Here is a 21,496-nt window from a genome sequence, read left to right on the forward strand (position 1 = left end):
TGGATAAAGCAGAAGCAGGGGGAACCTTGTACTACTGGTCCTCAGGTACAGCTTTCCCTCCAGCAAGCTGCACAGTAGTGACATCACCATATCTCACTCTAAAGGTGCCCATACACTTTACAACCCTCGCAAGACTTTTGTCTTGCGAGGGTTGTAAAGTACTTAAAAAAACGTACGATCTGCCCATCTTGGACAGGCAGATCGTACTTGCGATCATCGCAAGCCCACCCCCATGAGGGGCGGGCTTGCGATGACTGCAGTGAGGGGCGGGCTTACGCTGACTGCAAACGGGCAGTGTGCGCACACCGGCCCGTTCGGCAGTTGTCGAACCAGCAGGCCACCAACTTGCCGAGAATCGTACGATTCCCGGCGGGTGTTCTAGCCTGCTGGTTCGACGGATGATGTGCGACCGCACAGTAGAAACGGTTGCACGCCTTCCATACACTGCACGATTCTCGTATGATCGCGGGATTTCCCGCGATTCTCGTACGAGAATCGTGCAGTGTATGGGCACCTTTTAAAGCTTGTAAGGGTTGCAGTGCCTCTCGCGTTACAGATATACAGTTATGAGGATGTAGGCACAGGAGGGGCACTGCTGTTTTTTTTTAAGAGCAATTCGAGCAATTTTGTTGGATGCTACGTAGGCCAAATAACATTGTTTAAGAAGATCCTTGTAAGCTATCAGATCCTTCATTTTTTAAGCTGGGCTCCACTTTGAGAACTCTTTAAGATTTAATACCATACCTCCCCAGTTTTCGAGATGAGAAAGAGGAATTCCTGTTAGAAAACTATGTAGGCAAAGGACACAAACCTGCCACACTCTCAGTTGCACAGACCACAAAGAATTAATAAGATATGAATGATTGGTTATGTATAGTGTAGTATACCACTTTTGTTAGTTCAGTTGTACATATCTTCATAATGGTTTATACATAAGGCAGAAAGAGGGAAAGTCCTTCCAAATGAGGAACAGGTGGGAGCTATTCAACACAGCTATACAGTGTGTGGACTCTCACCCCCACAGCCAGCCTCAGCAGTCCTGTGTGGCTCCTGGTACCAGGAATGGGCTTTGTCTCCGCCACCTGGGTTTCCACTGCTGCCAGAAAGCCTTTTAAGCCAAACTCTGAAATCTTGTTGCCTGAAGAGAATAATATGAAACTTAATATAATTGATGATCACTAATATGATGGATTACTTGCATTACTTAGGATATAATGGAGAAAATTGTTCAAAACTGGAGCAGACAAACTCTGTTGCAGTTGCCCATAACAACCAATCAGATTCCCTTTATCAGTTTGTTCCATTAAGCTTTAAAAATGAAAGAGAAGGGGGCGTGGCCGAGCATGGCGGGCTAAGGACGTGCTGAACGGAGCGCTGCGACCCCAGGGCTCGTTTTAAGGGACTCTCTCACATGAAAGAGAAGTTGATTGGTTGCCGTGGGCAACTGCTCCAGATTCCGTCTGCTCCAGTTTTAATAAATTCCCCCCAGTGTTTTTATTTTATGGTTATTATAAATCTAAGTTATTCTCTTTGCACCCATGGTAGTTGAAGTGTTCTACGCACACACTGTGATGCAGTGTGCAACAACCCTCTGAAACAACATGTTTATAACGCAATACATTTGAAAGTTACACTAAACTCAGTACTTAAATCTTAAAAATGTATTCAAATAAATTAACTATAAACAAAAACGTATCTTATTTGTGTATCACTCGGCTGTAGATCCTCCAATCATCTCTGAATTGGTGCTGACACTGTCCTTCCTTCTGGAGGGTGGCTACTTTTGTTCCTCATGGTCCCTGTGTGTGTTGTAAAGTCATCATGGACTACAATCTCATGTTTAGTTCACTAACTCGTATTGTGATTGTAGTCCATCAGCTTGGAGCGGTGACTGCTACAACACACAGGGACCATGGGGAACAAAAGTAGCCACCCTCCAGAAGGAAGGAGAGTGTCGGCTCCAAAGGGGCCGCCATTCACACCCTTAGTAATCTACCAGCATCAGCTTTGAGAGCAACTGGTAGATCACGATCTACCTAATGGGCACCCCTGTTCTATAGCCTTGTATGGGTTGTTGCATACTCTAATGCAGTGTGCAACAACTCTCTGAAACCACATGTTTATAACTCAAAACATTTTAAAGTGACACTTAACTCAGGACTTAAATCTTAAAAATGTATTCAAGTATGTTAACTATTAACAAAAATGTACCTTTATATGTACATTTAGGCCTCATTCACACACAACGCAAGAGAAAAATTGTATACTGCGTGTATATACGCGTCTATACAAGCGTATATGCGTGCACTATTTGCATGCCCAGAATGCATCATTCCTAATAGAAATTATCTAAGGAACTATACGCACGCACAAACATGCGTATGCGTGTAAAATACGCAGAAATACGCTGCCCGGACGCATCTCGGTTCCATTCTGTTTTTGCGCATTTTTACGCTACCCAAATATACGGCTCCATACGCAGCTATGTGTATGGAGCCATTTATTTGCATATGGTACAGTACGCGCGGTAGTGTGAATGAGGCCTTAAGGTACATAAATGTACGTATGTATGTAAGTGAACAAAAGGCCACCAACACAGCAGCTTCTTAGCTTTCAGTTCAGAGTCAATGAACATCTGTACAGGGGGGTGGAGCTAAGCATACTGGAAGCTTGTTCAGGGTGTGAAGGAGGAGATCTCAGGCTTTTAGCTAACATTCAAGAAGAGAATATTTGAATGAATTTTTCTTTATCCTTCTTGCATCTCATTATAAATATTTGCTGACTTCCCAGTTTTAAAATAGCTGCATTACAAGCTCCGAGATGTTCTACTGTGCAAAACTCACGTGAGATGTTCAAACTGATAAGAACTTTGTTTCCTGGGAGAAACACTTTCCCATCGCGGAATTCTGCTTGTTCCAATAACAGATTTGTTACTTCCGCGGGCTCCGTTTGCTGAAATTTAGTAAAACGAATACCAAAATGAGGGTCATTTATATAAAACGGAGGTAAGGTAAAAGTGTTACATATAGCAACCAATAAGTTTGTTGCTTTTTGCCCTCAAAGTTCTGCTAGAAAATGACAGCTAGAATCTGGTTGGTTGCTCCCCCTGCTCTCCCACAGTACAAAGTGGGAGCTCCTGCTTCCTAGAAAGAGGCATCATATTGAGTTGTGGTAGAAGAGAAAAGGCCAAGGAATAAATACATTCCTCATAAACTAGCAGGTACCTAATGCTAGGAAATGCTGATAGATTGTTGGCTTTTCTGGCACTAGAGGTTCTCCTTAAAAAGAGTCTTCATCTTACCTCTTGCTCTGGTAGAGCAGCACGTCTGGTAGCAGATTTAACAGGTTCTCCTCGTGTGTTTTTTTGCTCCGGATTGGCTAACTCTACAAGAAATATAGTAATAGCATCATACATTATGGAAAACCATTCAAAGCAAGCTGAAATCAAGTGTCTAAGAATCTGGTGCCCAAGATGCATTCCATGGCATGCAGACTGCTGTGTTCCATACTTCAAATCAGATCTGGAGCACAAATGGTTGCACATTGAGTTCTGGCATCTCCAATGAGCTTTGGGTGTGGGGATCCAGGGCTCTGAGAGCTGAATCAATCAGCATTTGGCCTTTCGTTCCCACTATAATGTACTCCGTAAGGATGCTCTGTATTGGGGATGGAAGACATACTGCATCTACATTGTGTTTACACAGGAAATGATGTGACGTCACAGTATTTGCTTTTAGTCCAGAGGCTAGGACAGTGCTGATGAACCCCTCCCCCCCCATAGAAACTGATCACTGCTATAGTGATCTATTGTTGGCTCATTTCAGACAGCAATAGTCACAAGTAGAAATGGTCTGCTGCTGCAAAGCTGCAAGGGGAGGGGGAAAGGCTAGATCAGGTCTTCCCTCACCAGATTCAGACTCCCCTCCAAAGGAAAAAAATGAAGAAAAGAAAAAAAACAGGAACAAGGGAAATTAATACATTTTAAATTCATTATTTAAAAAAAATCCCTGGACAGGCCGATCGTACTTGCGATCATCACAAGCCCTCCCTGCTGAGGGGAGCGCTTACAGATGATTGCAATGGTGAATGGGCAGTGTGTGCTTGCGCACCTCGGGCCGTGCGGCTTTCGTATTGCGATCTTGCTACCAACCCACCGAAAATCTTTTTGTAGCGTGTTTGGAAGACGAAAGTCGTGCGACCTTACAGTATATGCGGTCGCACGCTGCCCATACACCTTACAATTATCGTATGATCGCAGGATCACCCGCGATTATCAAACGATAATCGTCAGGCGTATGGGCAGCTTTACAGCTGGTTCTCTTTAGGAAGCAGCCAAAGCCTGAGCAAAATAATCTGGTTCATCAAAATAAATGTGCGCATAGTCTTACAGCTGGTTCTCTTTAGGAAGCAGCCACTGCCTGAGCAGAATAATCCATTCCCTTCCAGCGTGCTGCAGTGAAGGACCCTTGCTCTCTGTATGAAAACCATAGTCTCTCCAACATGACCTCATGCTCCCTGCTGATTTGGAGGCCTCTAGTTCAGACTCAGTACGCGAGCAAGTCCAACATCTACAGAGAGACTACTGCTTCCACACAAAAAGCAGAGTCCCTCTCTACAACATGCTTGTGCTTTTTAGAGGAGCACAAAAGCAATTTTAGTTTTACCAGATATCCCCATTGTGCCAGCCCTTGAACAGCTTTATTTTAGGTTCATTGTCTTGCATTTCTAGACGAAGTCCTGTTTATGGAGCTCCTCTGTTCCTCATATAACTATCTAATGCATGAGGAGCTACAGATGTCACAGCCCCATTAACTCTTACCATAACTTACGTTTTTTTGATGTTTTTAGGTCGTCTTTCTTGTTTGATCCACCAGCTTGGGAAGTTGAAGTGGAGGTTCCACTCGTCATGTTGCTAGCTGATTTCTCCTCCTTTTTCTGTGTATCCTGTGATAGAATATTCTTCACTTTGTACAGGACATTGATAGCCAGTAAAAGTGGGAAATTTGGATCCAGCCAAAATCACTGGGTAACAACACTTGATTGGAAGTCTAGAGGATGGGCATTTCTACTTTTGCTTTGAAATTATATGTAGACCCAGTAATGTACATTTTACTATAGTGACTTCTGCGCTCGATTACTCTAAATGACTTTGCGTTCCTCCTCACAGCTGCTTACTGAAATTGGCTGCATGATATTAATGTCAGCCCTCAGGTCTGGGTTTTCAGCTCTTTTTTTTTTAACACTGAAGAGTACTTTGACCCCATTCCCATGTCATAATTACTGAGCCACGCATCCACGCTGCCTCTCCACTGATGGAGCAATTGATAATGGTGTGGGGCTCAAGGGTTTGAGGCAGCATGTGATCTCAAACTGTGGCACGGGGAGATTAGGGCATGACGTCATCTCGCTGTCTAAGCTTTGACAGCAGTCAACATAGGAGCTTAGACAGGCAGGGATGGTGCAGCATGGAGGCAGTGAGGGAGCATGGTTTGTCAAGTATAAAAGCCTGGTGGTAGGAGTCAGCTGCAGATATTGTTATTTGGTCCTGCCTAGCCAAAGTAACAGTGTCTCTTTAAACAACTGAAGCCAATAGGTACAGACTGTGATAAGATTCTTATCTCACCTCCCAGTTGGAAGAGGAAGCTGGCCTTTCGCACCAAGTTAGGCTTCTCTGAACTGGCATTATTTGATGATGGAAATCACTGTGGCAGTTACTTATGTCCCTATATGTGAACTTTGAAGGGTATGTCGTACCTTCTCTTTCTTCTTTGTTATGCTCTGTTTGGACTTCTGGGCTTTGTCTGCTTTGTCCGCTTTCTCCATAGTTGAGCTGCTATGGTGGCTGGGTGGTCTGTCACTTTTGGAATCAGCATGACGGGAGGTTGTTGGCTGTGAAAAATGACATGGGGAATTGCAGCAGTCAATAGAAATAACATAACATTCTTTTTTGCTATTTTTATTAATATTAAAGGATTAAGGGATACAGAATTTAAAATGAAACCTTTATACAAAAAGATTTGTTATTTCTTTTGTATCCCTGAACATTCATTAAGAATGTAAGATAATTGTGCAGGTTAATGCATGGTGGACTTATATTTACCTATTTAAAGCCTCTGTTTTTTTTGCCTATATCTACTGCTAGCAAGCACTGGATATATGCAAAAAGTAAAAACAAAAACGATTTAACAGCGGTTTAAACTTTACCCCGTCTTTGCCGCGCGCACCCGCCTGAAAATCTGAAACTGCTTGGGGGCGGCTGCAAAGCATCTTGGGGCGGACGCATGCGCAGTTCGAATTTTCAGCCGGGAGACGAGCAGAGATGCAAGGAAAGTCTATGCACGCGTGCACCCGCATGCAGACAGCGTGGTATCGGAAGTGCCAGCAAGGACAGAGGAGTCAGCGCTGGATCGGAGACCCGCCGCAGTGCTGGAGAGAAGGCTGAAAACTACAGGAAAGAAGAGGAAGATCGGATTAAGAAACATACTGCTGACATCATAACATCATAAGTGCTGACATTAACATTGGGGGGAGGGAATTTTTTTCACTGATTCCCCCATCCATGCTCAACAGCGTGTATGGCGGAATCTCCACTGCCAGCTATTGTATTCAGACAGGCATGGAACCTGCAGCTGCCTGAATACCTGAACAGTAACTGCATCTCATAGGATGCAGTCACTGTTCAGCCAATATGTTTCTGGTTTAGTCAATTCTTCAAGTTGACTTTTGTCGAGGCAAGTAGTGCTTGCAGGGCCACCGATGGCTAGAATTTTGGCATATTCCTACTTCTAAATCAGGGGCAAAATCTTTATTGTGACTGGCTGAGGCTGCGATGATAAAGGTCACATCATTATCCAGTCTGAGAATTCTCCAGGAATTAATAACCTCATTGAGACAAAAATACATTTATTGATGCTTACCGATTTTGGCTGTTCCTGAGCTGCTTTCTCCAGTAAAAGCCGTCTCCTCTCTACAATCTCAGCATGTGCTAATGAGAAATGGCCCAGAACCTAACCAAAAACATGACACTCATTACATAGTGAAGCCGGGAACATCTCCAGAAGTTGTGGGGTCTGAATCTGTACCAACCTCTGCCAAAGCCAAAGCTCCTTCATCATCAATCTGATTGCTCGAAAGATTTAGGGAAAGCAGAGATCGGTTGAATCTTAAAGCCTAAAAATATTAGAAACAAGCAGATGATTCTACTTCTGTCGACGAGGGCTTGTATATAGGAATATTGCATTCATGATTATTAAATGTTTTTTTTTTTACCTGTGCAATATCACTGGCTCCCTTATCTGTGATATGATTGTAGCTGAGCACAAGAGAAGCCAGGTTTTTGCTGGTCATCTTCAGGCTTTGTAAAGCTTGGCTGATCAGTCTTGCCCCCTCATCATTAATTTTGTTATTTCTCAGGGATATGTGAGAAAACCTGCATTGTGAGAAGATGTGAGTCCATCACAAATCTTAAATGACCCACTGTGACTGTTTTTTAGGCACTGCTACTAAATCCAAAACTTTTGCTCCATTTAAACAACATGATGTCTCTATAAAGTTATTATACTGCTAACATTGATGAAATGCCATCATTAGGCGCTGCCAACATGTACCTAAAGACATCATGCAGAGCACCAAATATATAGTTTGCCTAGTTATATACAAATGTGAACTTCAGCTTGTAAAGTCAAGCTCTACCACCCCCCCCTCCTGGGCACACTATTGATCAGTGAGGCTGTCAATCACCATGAAGGAAGGACACTGAGATGTGAAAAGGTAATGCTTGGGCTTTAGCTTTGACTTTAGAAGCTCCACCATACTTATACATTGTTATATCCTTTTTATCTTATGCACATCAGCTGCATCTAATTGATATAATGCAGTATTTTCTGAATGTTGCATTCAACCTGCATAGACAATCTCCTAAGAAAGTTAATTTTTGCCTCTATGCGCACAGAACTAATTTTCACAGAGATTCACAGGGCGAATGGCTTGGAGAATTGTTTATAAATAAACCCCGTACAGTCACATATGCAGCAACAATATGCTGCAATGTATCTTTTTTTTTTTAATGGTTTATATAGTTGGGTTGTACCCACTGTGGCAGTGCATGGCAATACCACGGTATAATGTGGCATCAGAGTCACCCAGGACTCCCAGCAAGAGGCACTGAGCTGTGCCAGGAAAGTGCTTTTACCAGGAAAGAGGCTGGCTTTCCAATTCTTTCCTTGTTGTCTGTATTATAGTTGGGATCCTGGAACCAGGAGATTTCTGAGAGAATTGGGAGGGATGAAATCTCCAATCCTGGGTCCGTATTTTTGTAGTGACCAGCACCCAATGATTGTGCACCTGTGCATAACACTTATGAAAAGGCTGGTGCTCAGTGTTCCGCCTGGGAGACAGAAGAGGCCTCTGTGCAGGAGGGCTCTACCCTGGAACCAGCCTGTGTGGCAAGCTGGTATGATACAGCCTGTGTGCAATATACCTGTGTGGTGAGAACCAGCCTGTGTGCAATATACCTGTGTGGTGAGAACCAGCCTGTGTGGAAATACACCTGTGTGGTGAGAACCAGCCTGTGTGGAAATACACCTGTGTGGTGAGAATCAGCCTGTGTGGCGATACACCTGTAAGGCGAGAACCAGCCTGTGCTGCAATACCCTGTGTAGTGAGAACCAGCCTGTGTGGTAAGTTGGAGAAAGTACCTGTGAGAGAAACAGTTGGGACTAGTCTGACAGACAGACAGACAGTCAAAGACAGAGGACCAGTGGGTCAAAATGGCCAGATGCTGTAAGTAAAAGCCAGGAGGCTGAGTCTGTGTTTTCTTTGCAGAGAACTGTCTGTACATTCTGCTGCAAAACTCCTGCGAGGGAAAACCTGTGTGGACCTTTGAGTGTTTGAATCAATAAAAGTGGGCAAAGAAGACTTAAGTGAGTGGAAGTGTCCTTAATGCTCTACAGTTTGGAGTTAATTCTCACACAACCCAAAAATCAGGTGAGTCGCTCCCTCACTACAATGTAATGTGGAAAATCTCAATGCGTTTCTATTCTACAGTGCATACTTTAATTTACCTCAGACACTTTCACTACTTCGGCAAAGGCAGTTCCCATATTTCTGTCCAGGCAGATTCCTTTTAAATCACAACTGTCACACTGTGGTACAAATGAAAGTCTAATGCAGATGTATTGCCGTCACTGTTTATTGTTCCAGGCTTTCTCTTCTTTAATATAATGACTTTCTGAAAAGTCAGTATTTACATATTGCTTTGTTCTCTCAATGTGACAGCATTCGGGTCTCAGAGGCAACGAGAATCCCTGGCTGAGGGAGTAATACTATATAACACGGGTAGGTGTCTACTATGTATTGTATATATGCTCTGTCATGTTGAATAATACCGCATTGTGACAGGTTTTGATTTAATCAATTTAAACTAAGCAGATAATCAATTAAAAGGCTTTCGTTTTGCGATGATTGTAAGGTGATTAAAAGTTTGTACGACCTGCCCATTTTGGACAGGCAGATCGTACTTGCGATCATTGCAAGTCCTCCCTGTGGCATTACTATGAATAAAGCTTTTCTTCCCAGATGAAAGTTCTGCACTGTCAGGGTGGCAACTAGGGGTGAAAGGTTGAATTTTCCCCCAGGAGCGACTGACTGTTCCTTTTCAGTGAGAGGAATCATAATGATCAAATTACTCATGGATCATTTGACTTCTATAAGATACAATTCCTTCATTGAATCTTTGTGTATGACCAGCAATAGAGGAGCATCTAGTTGTACAGAACATAGCGGCGCTATATAACTATAGTATACGCCTTACCTATACTGTGCTACCCCTGCAGGCTAAAATATTAAAGTACACTGTCTGTGGGTAACATCACAGCTTATCTTTGCTGATCCATTTATATAACTACTCCCCAGACATCAATATGTAGCCAGTACTTGTAGATGGATAGCAGTATAAAAAATTACTTTTACTTACGCTAAATCATCTGAGATCAGTTTGTAATAAGACTGCTGAGGCAGTGGATTACCTTCCAGTGCAAAGACCCTGGTAAACCAATCAAAAATAAACATTTGTAGGACATACAGTACATACATTAAACGTTATGCACATTTGTAATACATTCTGTACATGACTCTATTACTAAAAATGATGTGTCAGTAGCCACAGGCACAAAGCATGATGAGTTCTGATTGGTGATTCCCGGGGCGTTTCTAGGGTCCCTAATAAACCAGAGGCACACAGATTAAAATGGTAAGGGGCTGATAGGATACCATGGTGACCGGTTTGGAGCAAATCTGAGTCTAAATGTAAACACATACTATACAATCAGATTGTACAATCTCTGAAAATCTCCTTTAGATTTGCCAAAGCAATGTAATATGATAAACAATCCATTCAATTTGTATCAAATGAAGCCGGCCCTTGCAACATATAGTTAATGGTAAATCTAGGGGCACATTCACACCAGATGCTGTGCGTTCCGGCCCGATTCTGGCCTGAACGCACGGCCTCGCATTGCGGCCGGCTCACTTTTTTGTGGGGCAGGAGGGCCGTTGAAGTGAATGGCACCGTGGCCACGCCTTCCGGCCGCAATGTGATTGGCCGCACGGGATCGCAAGGCGCATTATGACTGCAGTTCGGTCCGGTCTGGTGCGATCAGAATAGTGCTTGCAGCATTTTGATCGGACCAGACTGCAGGCCTAATGTGCCTTGCGATCCTGTGCGGCCGATCGCATTGCAGCCGGAGGGCGTGGCTACGGTTCCATTCACTTCAATGGCCCGCCACGCCCCCACAAAAAGGCCGCAATACGAGGCAGTGCGTTCTTTAAAAGACACTACAGGTCATCAGTTTAGAGATGCACGTAAATATTGGCCCTAGAATTATTGCTCTCATTCTGGCAAGCACGGCGATACCCATGTGTAGCGGATGAACGTTTTCGAACGCAGGCGCACCCGACGCGTGTTTGCGTGAATGCGCTCACGGGGGACTTTAACATTTTTTTAACATTTATTTTAATCTGTTATTTTTTAAAACTGTTTTTTTTCCACTTCAATTGCTATCACATAGGGGGGCTTACAAGCCCCCCAAGTGATAGCATATTGGCAGTGACAGGTCCTTTTTCAGGTGATACTGGGGGTCCATAAGACCCCTAGTGTCACCTTTCCACTTTAAATCTATTAAATTGCAGATCACACTTCAATAGCTTATCCATCTGGCGGCAGCTGAGTCGCCAGAATAGCTTCTATTGTAAAACGGGCAGCCGGCTTTACAAAAGTAAACAGAGTCCCAGCGGCTAAAGTTGCCGGGAGTCTGTTTACAGGGCCGTTCTGCCAATTATGTGCTAGCTATGTCCGTGGCCACGAAAGGTTAGAAGACTTGCAGCTCTCAGTGGAAGACCTAAGACACAAGTGGAAGACCTGATGCACTCAGTAGAAGATTTGGGGAACTCCGTGAAAGACCTGGGGCATGTGCCATGGGTGCTGGGGTCTAGCAATGCCCCTAGGTGATTCGATAACACAGAGACCTATTCTCTTCTGTTAGAAACCGATATCTGGCCTTTTAGCATTATTGTTTGAGTATGGTTACACAACCCTCAGCTGTTGATTTAAATTACCTTTTTCTTTCAATAAAGAAGCCTTGTGAAGATTTTGAGTCAATAACTAATCCAGTCACAAACTTACAGGTTACATGATGGTATGGTATAGTAAGGTTACCATTTGTCCCAGTTTGCTGGGGACAGTCCCTGTTTTAGGGCTCTATCCCTGGGAGACAGGTGTCCCCAGAAACGTCTCCAGCTGCCATCCAACTCTGTTATGATTTTTTTTTTCTTTAAGCTTAAAACTTTATTGCCATTTAAAAGGGCAACCTGTGAGGCACCCGTTGGAGGCTTGCCATTCCATGTCTCCCAGCTTTTGTAAAATAAATGGAGATGACTTTGTTTGCCTGATGAAGAAACCTACTTGGCCCGAAACGTTGCTTTTCAATGTGATTTTTTTTTTTTTGTATTGCTGATTACGTCTGTCACTGCACCACCCACCCGAGGATCATGGGTTAGGATTGCGATGGGACTTCTATGCAAAGGAGGAACAGTTCTTGCCTTCTAATCAGATTTTCCCTATTTCTCTTTTAGATGCAGCGTGTATAAATGAGAGAAAGATTCTAATTGGTTGCTACGCACAAAAAGACACTTTGATGAATGGAATCCCATATTTTCGACGGATTTGTCTTCAATCAGATTTGACTTGGTCACTGCTTACCTGATACTTGGGCAGCGCTGCAGGATGGTGAAGAGAGAGGTGAAGGTGTCATCTGTGAGGCCCACGTTCCACAGACTGAAAGAACACAAATAGAGATTGTCTGATTAAGGAGTCACTTCCTCTAAAACCAATATATTTACGTTATGGATGCTCCTGTGAGTGGTCTCCTCGTTTTTTTTCTAGTATCTCTTGAGGATTTCAGCAATTATATTTCTCTCTGGAGATCACGTCTCTTTCCACCATGGATCATTATTTCATCCACTGCATTCTCCATACCAGAACATAAATGGGAAATACAACAGGCACAGGGAAATCCCTTCATAGACTGGGGACCTTGGAACTTAGCTATAGTAGAATCTTGAACTAAGTTACAGTACTTTTACTGCTGAGTTCCTTAAAATATAAATACACCTTTAAAGTTAATAAAATAGATTATCCTCCACTCATTCCAGCAGTGTCATTCTTTCCTTTTCTTCCATTTCTGTTTTTTTACCTTGTGATCCTGCCAGTTGCTCCATTTTCAGTCCTAGGGTAACAAGGCTCTCTAAGCAGCAGCATAGTCACCCAAGGATGTGTGCTTCCTGTGGATTGCAAGCTGACATGACACACAGGTTGTCCATAAGGAGTAGGAGGCATACTGGGATGTTGCGGTTACTCAAAAGGAAGACGCACCTGCATAGGTATAGTAAACGTAAGCACTTGGGGGGAGCTTGCTAGACTTTTAAGGACTGAATACTGAATATATTTGGTAAGTGATTTGAATGCTGGCATCTATCTATAACTAAAATATTATTGTTGGGAATCTAACCCCTTTAAAGATGTGGATGCCTGCCTACTTCTGTAAGGGATCCTCCAGAACATAAAATTCTCCTCACCTGATTTTGTGGAGACTGGTAAGAGCGGGTAAACATTTTGAGAATATGCCCATCATTTTATCATCAATTTTCCATCCTGTATTAAAAGGAAGAAAGTAAAATGGATTTTCAAAATCTAGATTCTCTACTGACTATATAAGCTGTTTCCATGTTATAGTTTTCCTAGCACAGGTCACTAAATGAAATACTTTACATGGCAGATATGTACAGTATATACCAGGGGTCAGCAACCTTAAACACTCAAAGAGCCACTTGGACCTGTTTTCCACAGAAAAGAAAACACCGGCAGCCACAAAACCCTTTTGACATCTAAAATTAAGATAACACTGAATATATTGTTTTTTACCTTTATGCTCGGTATAGCATGTATATAGGTATATGTGGGCTTAGTAACGCACTGGACTACGACACACACTTCTCCTGTCCCGCCGCCTGTTACCAGGGACGCGGCCGGGAGAGCAGGTGAGTCGCAAGACCCGCCCCCTTACTGAGAAGCCCCTCGGCAGTGCGGGGACCCTGCACTGGCGAATATTCCAGTTCCGCCCCTGGACAGGGAGCCGCAGCAGAGGGATGAAAGAGCCACATGCGGCTCCGGAGCTGCAGGTTGCTGACCCCTGGTATATACTATTCAAGTTTATATGTCCATTCTTTTCATTCGTATGGTCAGTGAACGGACGTTCGCCGATCACCTCCCACCGACACCAGAGAAGCCGGTCCCGGGCTCATAGGAGGGGCAGCGGAGCCTGGGGGTGGCGTTTACTGGCCCGTAGAACCCGTCCTGGCGGCAGCTGATCCGCCAGAATCGCTTCTACTGTAAAGCCGACAGTCGGCTTTACAAGTTTAAACAGAGTGTTTAAACGGGCCCGATGCCAGTGACGTACTATGGACGTCACTGATCATTAAGGGGTTAAAACAGAAAAAAGGGGGTTCAGATTCAGAACTTATATAATGTCTAGCACCTGAAGCCTGACTATATTAGGCGCATGGTGCTCTAATATGTAAATCATTAAGTACAAAAATTGAAGTCATGCTTGGCCCCATCACCTCCTGCGACTCACTGGCCAAGTTCATTGATGGAAGAAGTCTTTGCTATTTCTTTATTAGCCAAATTAGTCTCCAACCTGCCTGTAACCAAGTTAGTCTGCTGCCTCCAATGCTGGACTGCTATTGCTGGCAACCTCCTGAAAATGCTAGGTGTCTGGCTTTGACACTTTTTGAGTCACAGACCGGGGCGGGAACAAGTATGCAGCAGTCATGAAATGTTAACATTTCTTCTCTCTATGCTTGTTCTAGGACTAGGTTAATGGCACAGAAAGCAATAACGTCGTTTTATCAGCATCACAGACCGAGAACTAGCATATGGAGGGGGTCATCCCACATATTTTGCTCTTGATAGGTTTCCTTATACCTATAATAAATGCTTAAGATTATATGTGAAACATAATTTCTTGTCATTAGGGTGTCTTTTTTTTTAACTCTTGCATACCTTCATTCATTGTTGTGTGTCTCATAAATTAACCTGTCAATATCTAAAACCAATGGGGTAGAAGATGAATACTGGCAGTGTCACCTCTGATAGCGATTTCCCGCACAGATCTCCCATCTTCATTGTCCACCTCTATTTGGATGCTTGGCTTGAAGTAAGAGAAGCGTTCTTTGATATGGGCAATCTGGCTGTCTATCTCTGAAGTCCAGTCTGCTGTGTCATCTGCTGGTAATACAATTGTACATAAGGCTTAGCATAGAGTTGAACTTTAAACATCAAAGCAACAGATTCACTTTAACAGTTTCACTCCACCAGCAGCTTATAGTTATCAACTTTGTTCCAGGAGTGAGGAACGAAAGCCATGCGCAAGCTTTAAATTATGCTTTAGAGCTGGAACAGGACTGAGGACTCTCTCCCCACCCCATGTTATAGCACTAGGCACAGCACACACGAGGAAGAGGGGTGGGTCACATGCAACTCTATATTCCTAAGGGCTGAATAAAGCAGAGGAGAGGAAATGTTTAACATGCTGCTGGGGAGGGGGGCATTAAAAGAACTTGTTGCCTTGCTTCCGCACAGCCAAAATGCAAGGCAAGTCCCAATTCACACCTGTGAATGAGACCAGTCGCATGAGTTTCATCAATTTCTCCGGTCTTTTGATTCCCACATTTCTGCCGCACTGCACAACCAAGATGATTACGGCATGCAGGATGTGTGAATCACAAACCTGGGTGAATAGAATGGCAAATTATTTGGAAGCTCGCATGTATTTCAACTATGCATTTATGTCTGATAATTCTGGGCAGATTTGATTCTGCAATCTGCTGCTTTCTATTGTCTCATTCTTGTGTCACACACTCTATTTCTTCTGAACTTTTGCCATCACTTGTTAACAATGAATGTCTCAGATCTGTGCCATCATTGTCTTCTTACCTGTGTTTTGTCTCCCCATTATCTGTATCTGCTTACTGTCTCCACTTTTTCCAGCCAATACCGGACCATTGTCTGAACTTAGTCTGACTGTCAGTGTTTAGTATGTACTAACTCCTCCTCCTAGCTCTAATGTGTTTGTGCATTTTGGCTTTGTTCTTCTGATCACATGTGTTTTATGATTTGTCCTGTGTCACCTTTCAGCTTCTATCTCTGTATCCAGATCTGTGCTCTTTACCGGCCCTGTCCCCTCTATATCAATGCTAGTGACCTGTTTTATGATCTGTCCACAGGCAAACCTGACCCTTCTTGTCTACAGATTGTGCTTTTGCCTGCCTATAGTAACGCACTTTTATTTTTTTTAATCCAACCCATTATTATTTATTATTGGTATTTATATAACGCAACAAGTTGTGCAGAACTTTACATAGTGCACATTCACATCAGTCCCTGCCAGGGGCGTAACTAGAAGTCACAGGGCCCCATAGCAAAATTTTGTATGGGGCCCTGTGATTTCTAGTTATACCCCTTGCAGAGCCCACTTGAGATCCCACACAGCCCACCTGAGGGTGACCCTGCAGAGCCCACCATACATTATCTATGGTGGGCTCTGCAGGGTCACCCTCAAGTGGGCTGGTCGCCCTCCTTACCTGTCTGCCTCCTCTTCCTCCACGCTCGCTGATGGGCCCCGCCTCGTTCTCCGTCACCAGGCCCCGCCTCCTCCCCTGCTGTCGACCACGGGCCAAGCCTCCTCCCTTGCCGGGTCAGGCCTCCTCCACTGCCGCTACTGGCTCTCATTGACTCAGCAGCGGCTCTGGAGATGAACGCGCTGCTGCACAGATTACTGTCAGTGATCTGAACAGCAGTGCATTCTTCTTCAGAGCCGCTGGTAAAAGCCACCAGCAGAGGATGCCATAGTGACCCAGGCTGTCCGCTCGGCATCTGGCCGGGCCACCCTGTGCCCCACTGTGCCACGGGCCCCATAGCGGCCGCCAAGGTCGCTATGGCGATTGTTACGCCACTGGTCCCTGCCCTCAAGGAACTTACAATCTAAGGTTCCTGTATGCATACATACAGGGCCAATTTAGAAAGGAGCCAATTAACCTACCAGCATGTCTTTGGTGTGTGGGAGTACCCGGAGGAAACTTACACAAGCACAGTGTCCTGGCCCTGATTTGAACCAGAGGCCCCCAGTGCTGTAAGGCAGAAGTGCTAATCCCTACACCACTGTGCTGCCCAATTAGCCCATTAAAAAAATGTTTCTACATAGAACAAATGGCTGTGAGTGAAAACAAAACTTCATTTGACTTCTAAATCTAAAGGTGCCCATTTACTGCACGATTCTTGTACGAGAATCACAGGAAATCCCGCGATCGTACGAGAATCGTGCAGTGTATGGAAGGCGTGTGACCGTTCCTACTGTACGGTCGCACGACTTTTGTATTTCGAGCATGTTGGAAAGCCAGCCGAGAATCGTACGATTTTCGGCTGGTTTTTAACATGATCGAGAGACAACTGTCGAACGGGCCGGTGTGCGCACGCACACACTGCCCGTTCAGCATTGCAGTCATCGGAAGCCCGCCCCTCAGGGGGGCGGGCTTGGGATGATCGCATGTACGATCTGCCTGTCCAAGATGGGCAGATCGTACGACTTTTGGGTTGTAAAGTGTATGGGCACCTTTTATGCATGTCTGCTCCAACCCTATCTGGCAAATATGAGACCTCAAGATTATGGATGAGCACAAGTTCGAACAGGCTTTGGTCTGAATCTAAGCTCATCCCTACTGAACAGCTCCGTACAAATTTTTTTGTACATTATGATTGTCAGCTGTTTTGCATCAACCTACTGCTGCATGTTGAACACCACCCGAGTATGAATCCTAGATGCTGACCATCTGCATCTATGCAGACTCAGCCTAAAGGTGCCCAAACACCTTGCGATTATCGTTCGTAAATCGAACAAGATCGGGTTTTTGTACAATAATCGGCCAGTTGAAGTTGTGAACGATCACAATTACTGTTCAACTGGCCGAATTTCCTCTATTGGTGAGGCTGGAAAACTTTTTTCGAATCGTATGAAATTCAATGGATTACTGATGTTTTTGTACCAAAAAAATCGCAACTTGAACACTGCACATGCGCAAACAAAAATCTGTTCTGTCGATCGACGAAATTCGGCCAGTTAGTATTGCTAATGAACGATAATCAAAATCTACATTGGTGGGGTATATTCGAACAGAAATCAAACGGGGTCCGATGACAAGGTGAAAGAAATCGAACGATAATTGTAAGGTTTATGGGCACCTTAAGAGGAGGTGACGCAGCTGCACCTTAACTTGCATGGAACCTGCTGGGTAAAGTCAGAGCTCACCAAAGGTAGTTTTCTCAGATGCCGGTGTACTGGCCAGTCGCGGTCTGTTCACCACTCTGGGACATTCTGTATAGCCAAGGCGGCTACAGAGCTCAGTAAAGTCCTGTTCAAGGTTGCCAGTGCACTGGTAGTCATCTGTAATCAAAAGTGTCAACAGACAGAAAAAAATACACACAATTAATTATAGGCAATCCAATATTTAATTAAAGCTGCTTTGGTTTCTGCAGAGTGGGTGCGAGACTTCTGACTTCAGTTTCTAAAGCTGGCCACAGACCTTACAACCATCGCAAGACTTTTGTCTTGCGATGGTTGTAAGGTAATTAAAAAAACGTACGATCTGCCCATCTTGGACAGGCAGATCGTACTTGCAATAATCGCAAGCCCGCCCCGCTGAGGGGCGGGCTTCCGATGACCGCAATGCTGAACGGGCAGTGTGCGCTTGCGGCATTTATCTTACGAGCATGCCACACACCCGCCGACAATCGTACGATTCTCGGCGGGGTTTCGAACATGTTCCTAAGATAAAAGTGGTGCGACTGTACAGTAGAAACGGTCGCACACCTTCCACACACCTTGCGATAATCGTACGATTGTGGGATTTCCAGCGATTATCGTACGATTATCACAAGGCGTGTGGGCACCTTAAGCCAGATTGCTAATTGCTGGAAAATGCAAGACATAACTGGTCATTTTAGGGCACGTTCACACCAGCAAGCCGAGCTGAACGCCATGATAGACACAATGTTCATGCACCAATCCCGGTGCATCGCATTGCTAAACGTTTTAGAACTTTATTAAAATGTTATGAGTGACATTTTATTTAGTTCAGTCAGTACAGTGTGGTGCAATGTGGTTGTACCGCTTCGCATCAGGCTGCGCTGAAAAAAAAAAGTACAAAATACTTTTTTAGACCATTGAAACAAGGCAAACTGCCGCGTCTGTGTGTTGAGGCTTCGCTGGAAAAAAGCAGCTAGCGCAGCCCCAACACCTCTGGTGTGAACAGGCCGTTACTGGTTTAGATGTCTTCATGGATTGAACAGTCACACATCAACCGGCCCAAGGGTTAGCATGTGGCAGCATGCAGATGGAAGGGGGCTACAATGTACAAATGTTAGTCTAATTCTACAATTTTCTTTAGCTCTGCCAATATCCGAGTAGTACAAGGGCTTCCTTTACTAAGGTAGGCCCTCACATTACATGGTTGTTTGTAGATCTAAAAGGACTTGTACAGAGATTTCACAATTATATTGAAGTTATGGTTGCCACCTTTTCTGCAAGCAAAACCCAAACACTCTAGCGTCGCGCAGAAATTGTTTTGGACAATATACAGGGGGAAGGGAGCAGAGACAGCCAGGAGAGAGAGTGAGGAGAAAATTAGCTAGGAGGCCTTACACTGACCGCCAATGTAACAAAGGTATTCTCAGTGACCACTAATGTAACAGAGGTATATACACTGATCAGCAATGTAACAGAGGTATATACACTGATCAGCAATGTAACAGAGGTATATACACTGACCAGCAATGTAAAGGAGGTATTCACACTGACCGCCAATGTAACAGAAGTATTCACACTGACCAGCAATGTAACATAAGTATTCACACTGACCAGCAATATAACAGAAGTATTCACACTGACCAGCAATGTAACGGAAGTATTCACAGTGACCAGTAATGGAACGGAGGTATATACAGTGACCAGCAATGTAATGGAAGTATTCACACTGACCGGTAATGTAACGGAGGTATATACAGCAACCAGTAATGTAACGGAGGTATATACACTGACCAGCAATGTAACTGAGGTATATACACTGACCAATTACCTTGAAATGATTGAGATTTCTGAATTAGCATAGATGCAATATTTGCTGGATTACAATAAATTTGTTTCACTTTTTTCCTGCAATGCCTCTTGAAAGTAAATATAAAACAAATCCTAACTTACAATATGTTATATCTAAAAAAGGGTCCTTTCCAGATATTTTAGCTGCAAAACTGTGTAAGGAAATATAAAGCAGCCATCGGTCTTGTTCAAAGTGAATTAAACTGTTGGAGGGCTGCAAAAAGGCAAGAGGTACACAGTATGTCTGTCAGCCACACACACTGACAGATAAAGGAGATACAAGAAGAAGAACAGCTGAAATACCTTTCCTGCACCAAGACACTGTCAGAATGCCAGACTGTACCACCTTCTACAACGTAGAATATCACAGTCGAGTCTACTTCCAGTGGGGAGCCTGGAGCCCCTCTCCTAATTTTGGTTGCTCCTGTCTACCTGACATCTTGTGCCGGGTTTCAGCTGCCATGAAACCCGTACACAACACCCATCCACGCTCCAGGAACGCAGTCCAGTGCTGCCTTTTCCTTCGGCATCACTCTGCTCCACCCTCCTCTAGCAGGCTGTCAGCTAAAGCTGGTAGATTTGAATTGCTCAGTGTCCTAGCATTAATGCAGATGCTGAGCATTTCTTCCCACTCAGCTGCACCACACTCCTTACTGATTCCTAACAGGATTAACTCAACTTCCACTACCCTCTCCATCCTGGAATTGTGACTACTGCTAAACATTTCCTTATATTTACCTAATCACTCGCTATCCTCCGATCAGTGTTTTGGCCTCCTTCTCTGCTCTGTCACGAAGCAGTTGGAGTATTTAAAGTCAGCTCACTACATCCCTACAACCCCTGCAAGGCTTCTGCTTGTTCCTCCAGCTACTCATCACCAGCATTCCTGCAGGGTCTTACTAGGACAGTGACTCATGCTGACACCTTCATTAGACGGCCATCGTAAACAAACCACATGCAAGTACATGCATTAACCATTTAAATAGCATTGATTTACAATTCTTTTACCAGTGTATATGTGCTAAACCAGTGGGTGGATAGCTGGTTCATAGAAGGAGAGAGGTTGAGTCCCGAAAGTCAGCTGACTAAAACCAATAGACTATTTAACCTTTCATGGATGTGTGTGTATGTAAACTGTATGCGTTACCTGTCCGGTATGAGGTAATACAGGCTCACGTAACATTACAATCTGATACTTTTTTCCTCTCTGGGGTATATGCTAAGATCTAATAATTCCTGGACTCCTACTAATGCACACCAGCTGAAATTCATCAGCAGTCACATCTGCAGCTGAGATCCATATATGACATTTCCAAGGATTGTTACAACAGGTGGCAACCCTAATTGAAATGTGTGTGGACAAAGTAAAGCTGGCCATGCTGAAAAATGATCAGCTGAACAGTAACTGCATCCTATGAGATGCATGTGAATGCCTGTGTTCAGATAACCTAATTGCAGAAGTCCTAGGCTTTATTCTCACGGATGCAAATACAGGCGTATGGCCATACAGTGTAAAATACATCTGTATTTGCATCACCCAGAAGCCCCAACTGCTGCATTTTGGTGTCTATTGTGCTTACAGTAAGTTCCTGAATGGAGAAGTTTCAAGTTTGGGAATGTACGCCCGTGCACATGTAAATTCATACAATAGTGGGTAATGTGATGGCATAAATTACTCTTGTGAAGTCACAGTTACTATTATTCTCTACAATATTATATATATATATATATAT

General features: G+C 44.0%; 1 protein-coding gene across 1 annotated transcript in view; it reads right to left on the reverse strand.

The window, feature by feature from the left end:
* Nucleotides 1-21,496, reverse strand: part of LRRC71 (leucine rich repeat containing 71) — a 28,081-nt gene that overhangs the window by 1,781 nt on the left and 4,804 nt on the right. Inside the window, exons 4-16 of the mRNA XM_018565370.1 lie at nucleotides 17,919-18,053; nucleotides 14,702-14,839; nucleotides 13,132-13,207; nucleotides 12,257-12,331; nucleotides 9,974-10,042; nucleotides 7,270-7,429; nucleotides 7,087-7,170; nucleotides 6,918-7,007; nucleotides 5,755-5,889; nucleotides 4,830-4,944; nucleotides 3,302-3,384; nucleotides 2,844-2,952; nucleotides 1,017-1,138 (exon numbers count right to left, since the gene is read on the reverse strand). Coding sequence (XP_018420872.1) covers nucleotides 1,017-1,138; nucleotides 2,844-2,952; nucleotides 3,302-3,384; nucleotides 4,830-4,944; nucleotides 5,755-5,889; nucleotides 6,918-7,007; nucleotides 7,087-7,170; nucleotides 7,270-7,429; nucleotides 9,974-10,042; nucleotides 12,257-12,331; nucleotides 13,132-13,207; nucleotides 14,702-14,839; nucleotides 17,919-18,053 — 1,391 coding nt within the window. The remainder of the gene's footprint in view (nucleotides 1-1,016; nucleotides 1,139-2,843; nucleotides 2,953-3,301; nucleotides 3,385-4,829; nucleotides 4,945-5,754; nucleotides 5,890-6,917; nucleotides 7,008-7,086; nucleotides 7,171-7,269; nucleotides 7,430-9,973; nucleotides 10,043-12,256; nucleotides 12,332-13,131; nucleotides 13,208-14,701; nucleotides 14,840-17,918; nucleotides 18,054-21,496) is intronic.

Source organism: Nanorana parkeri, unplaced genomic scaffold (genome assembly GCF_000935625.1).
Source record: "Nanorana parkeri isolate BGI_ZX_2015 unplaced genomic scaffold, ASM93562v1 scaffold837, whole genome shotgun sequence".
Taxonomy (NCBI): Eukaryota; Metazoa; Chordata; class Amphibia; order Anura; family Dicroglossidae; genus Nanorana; species Nanorana parkeri.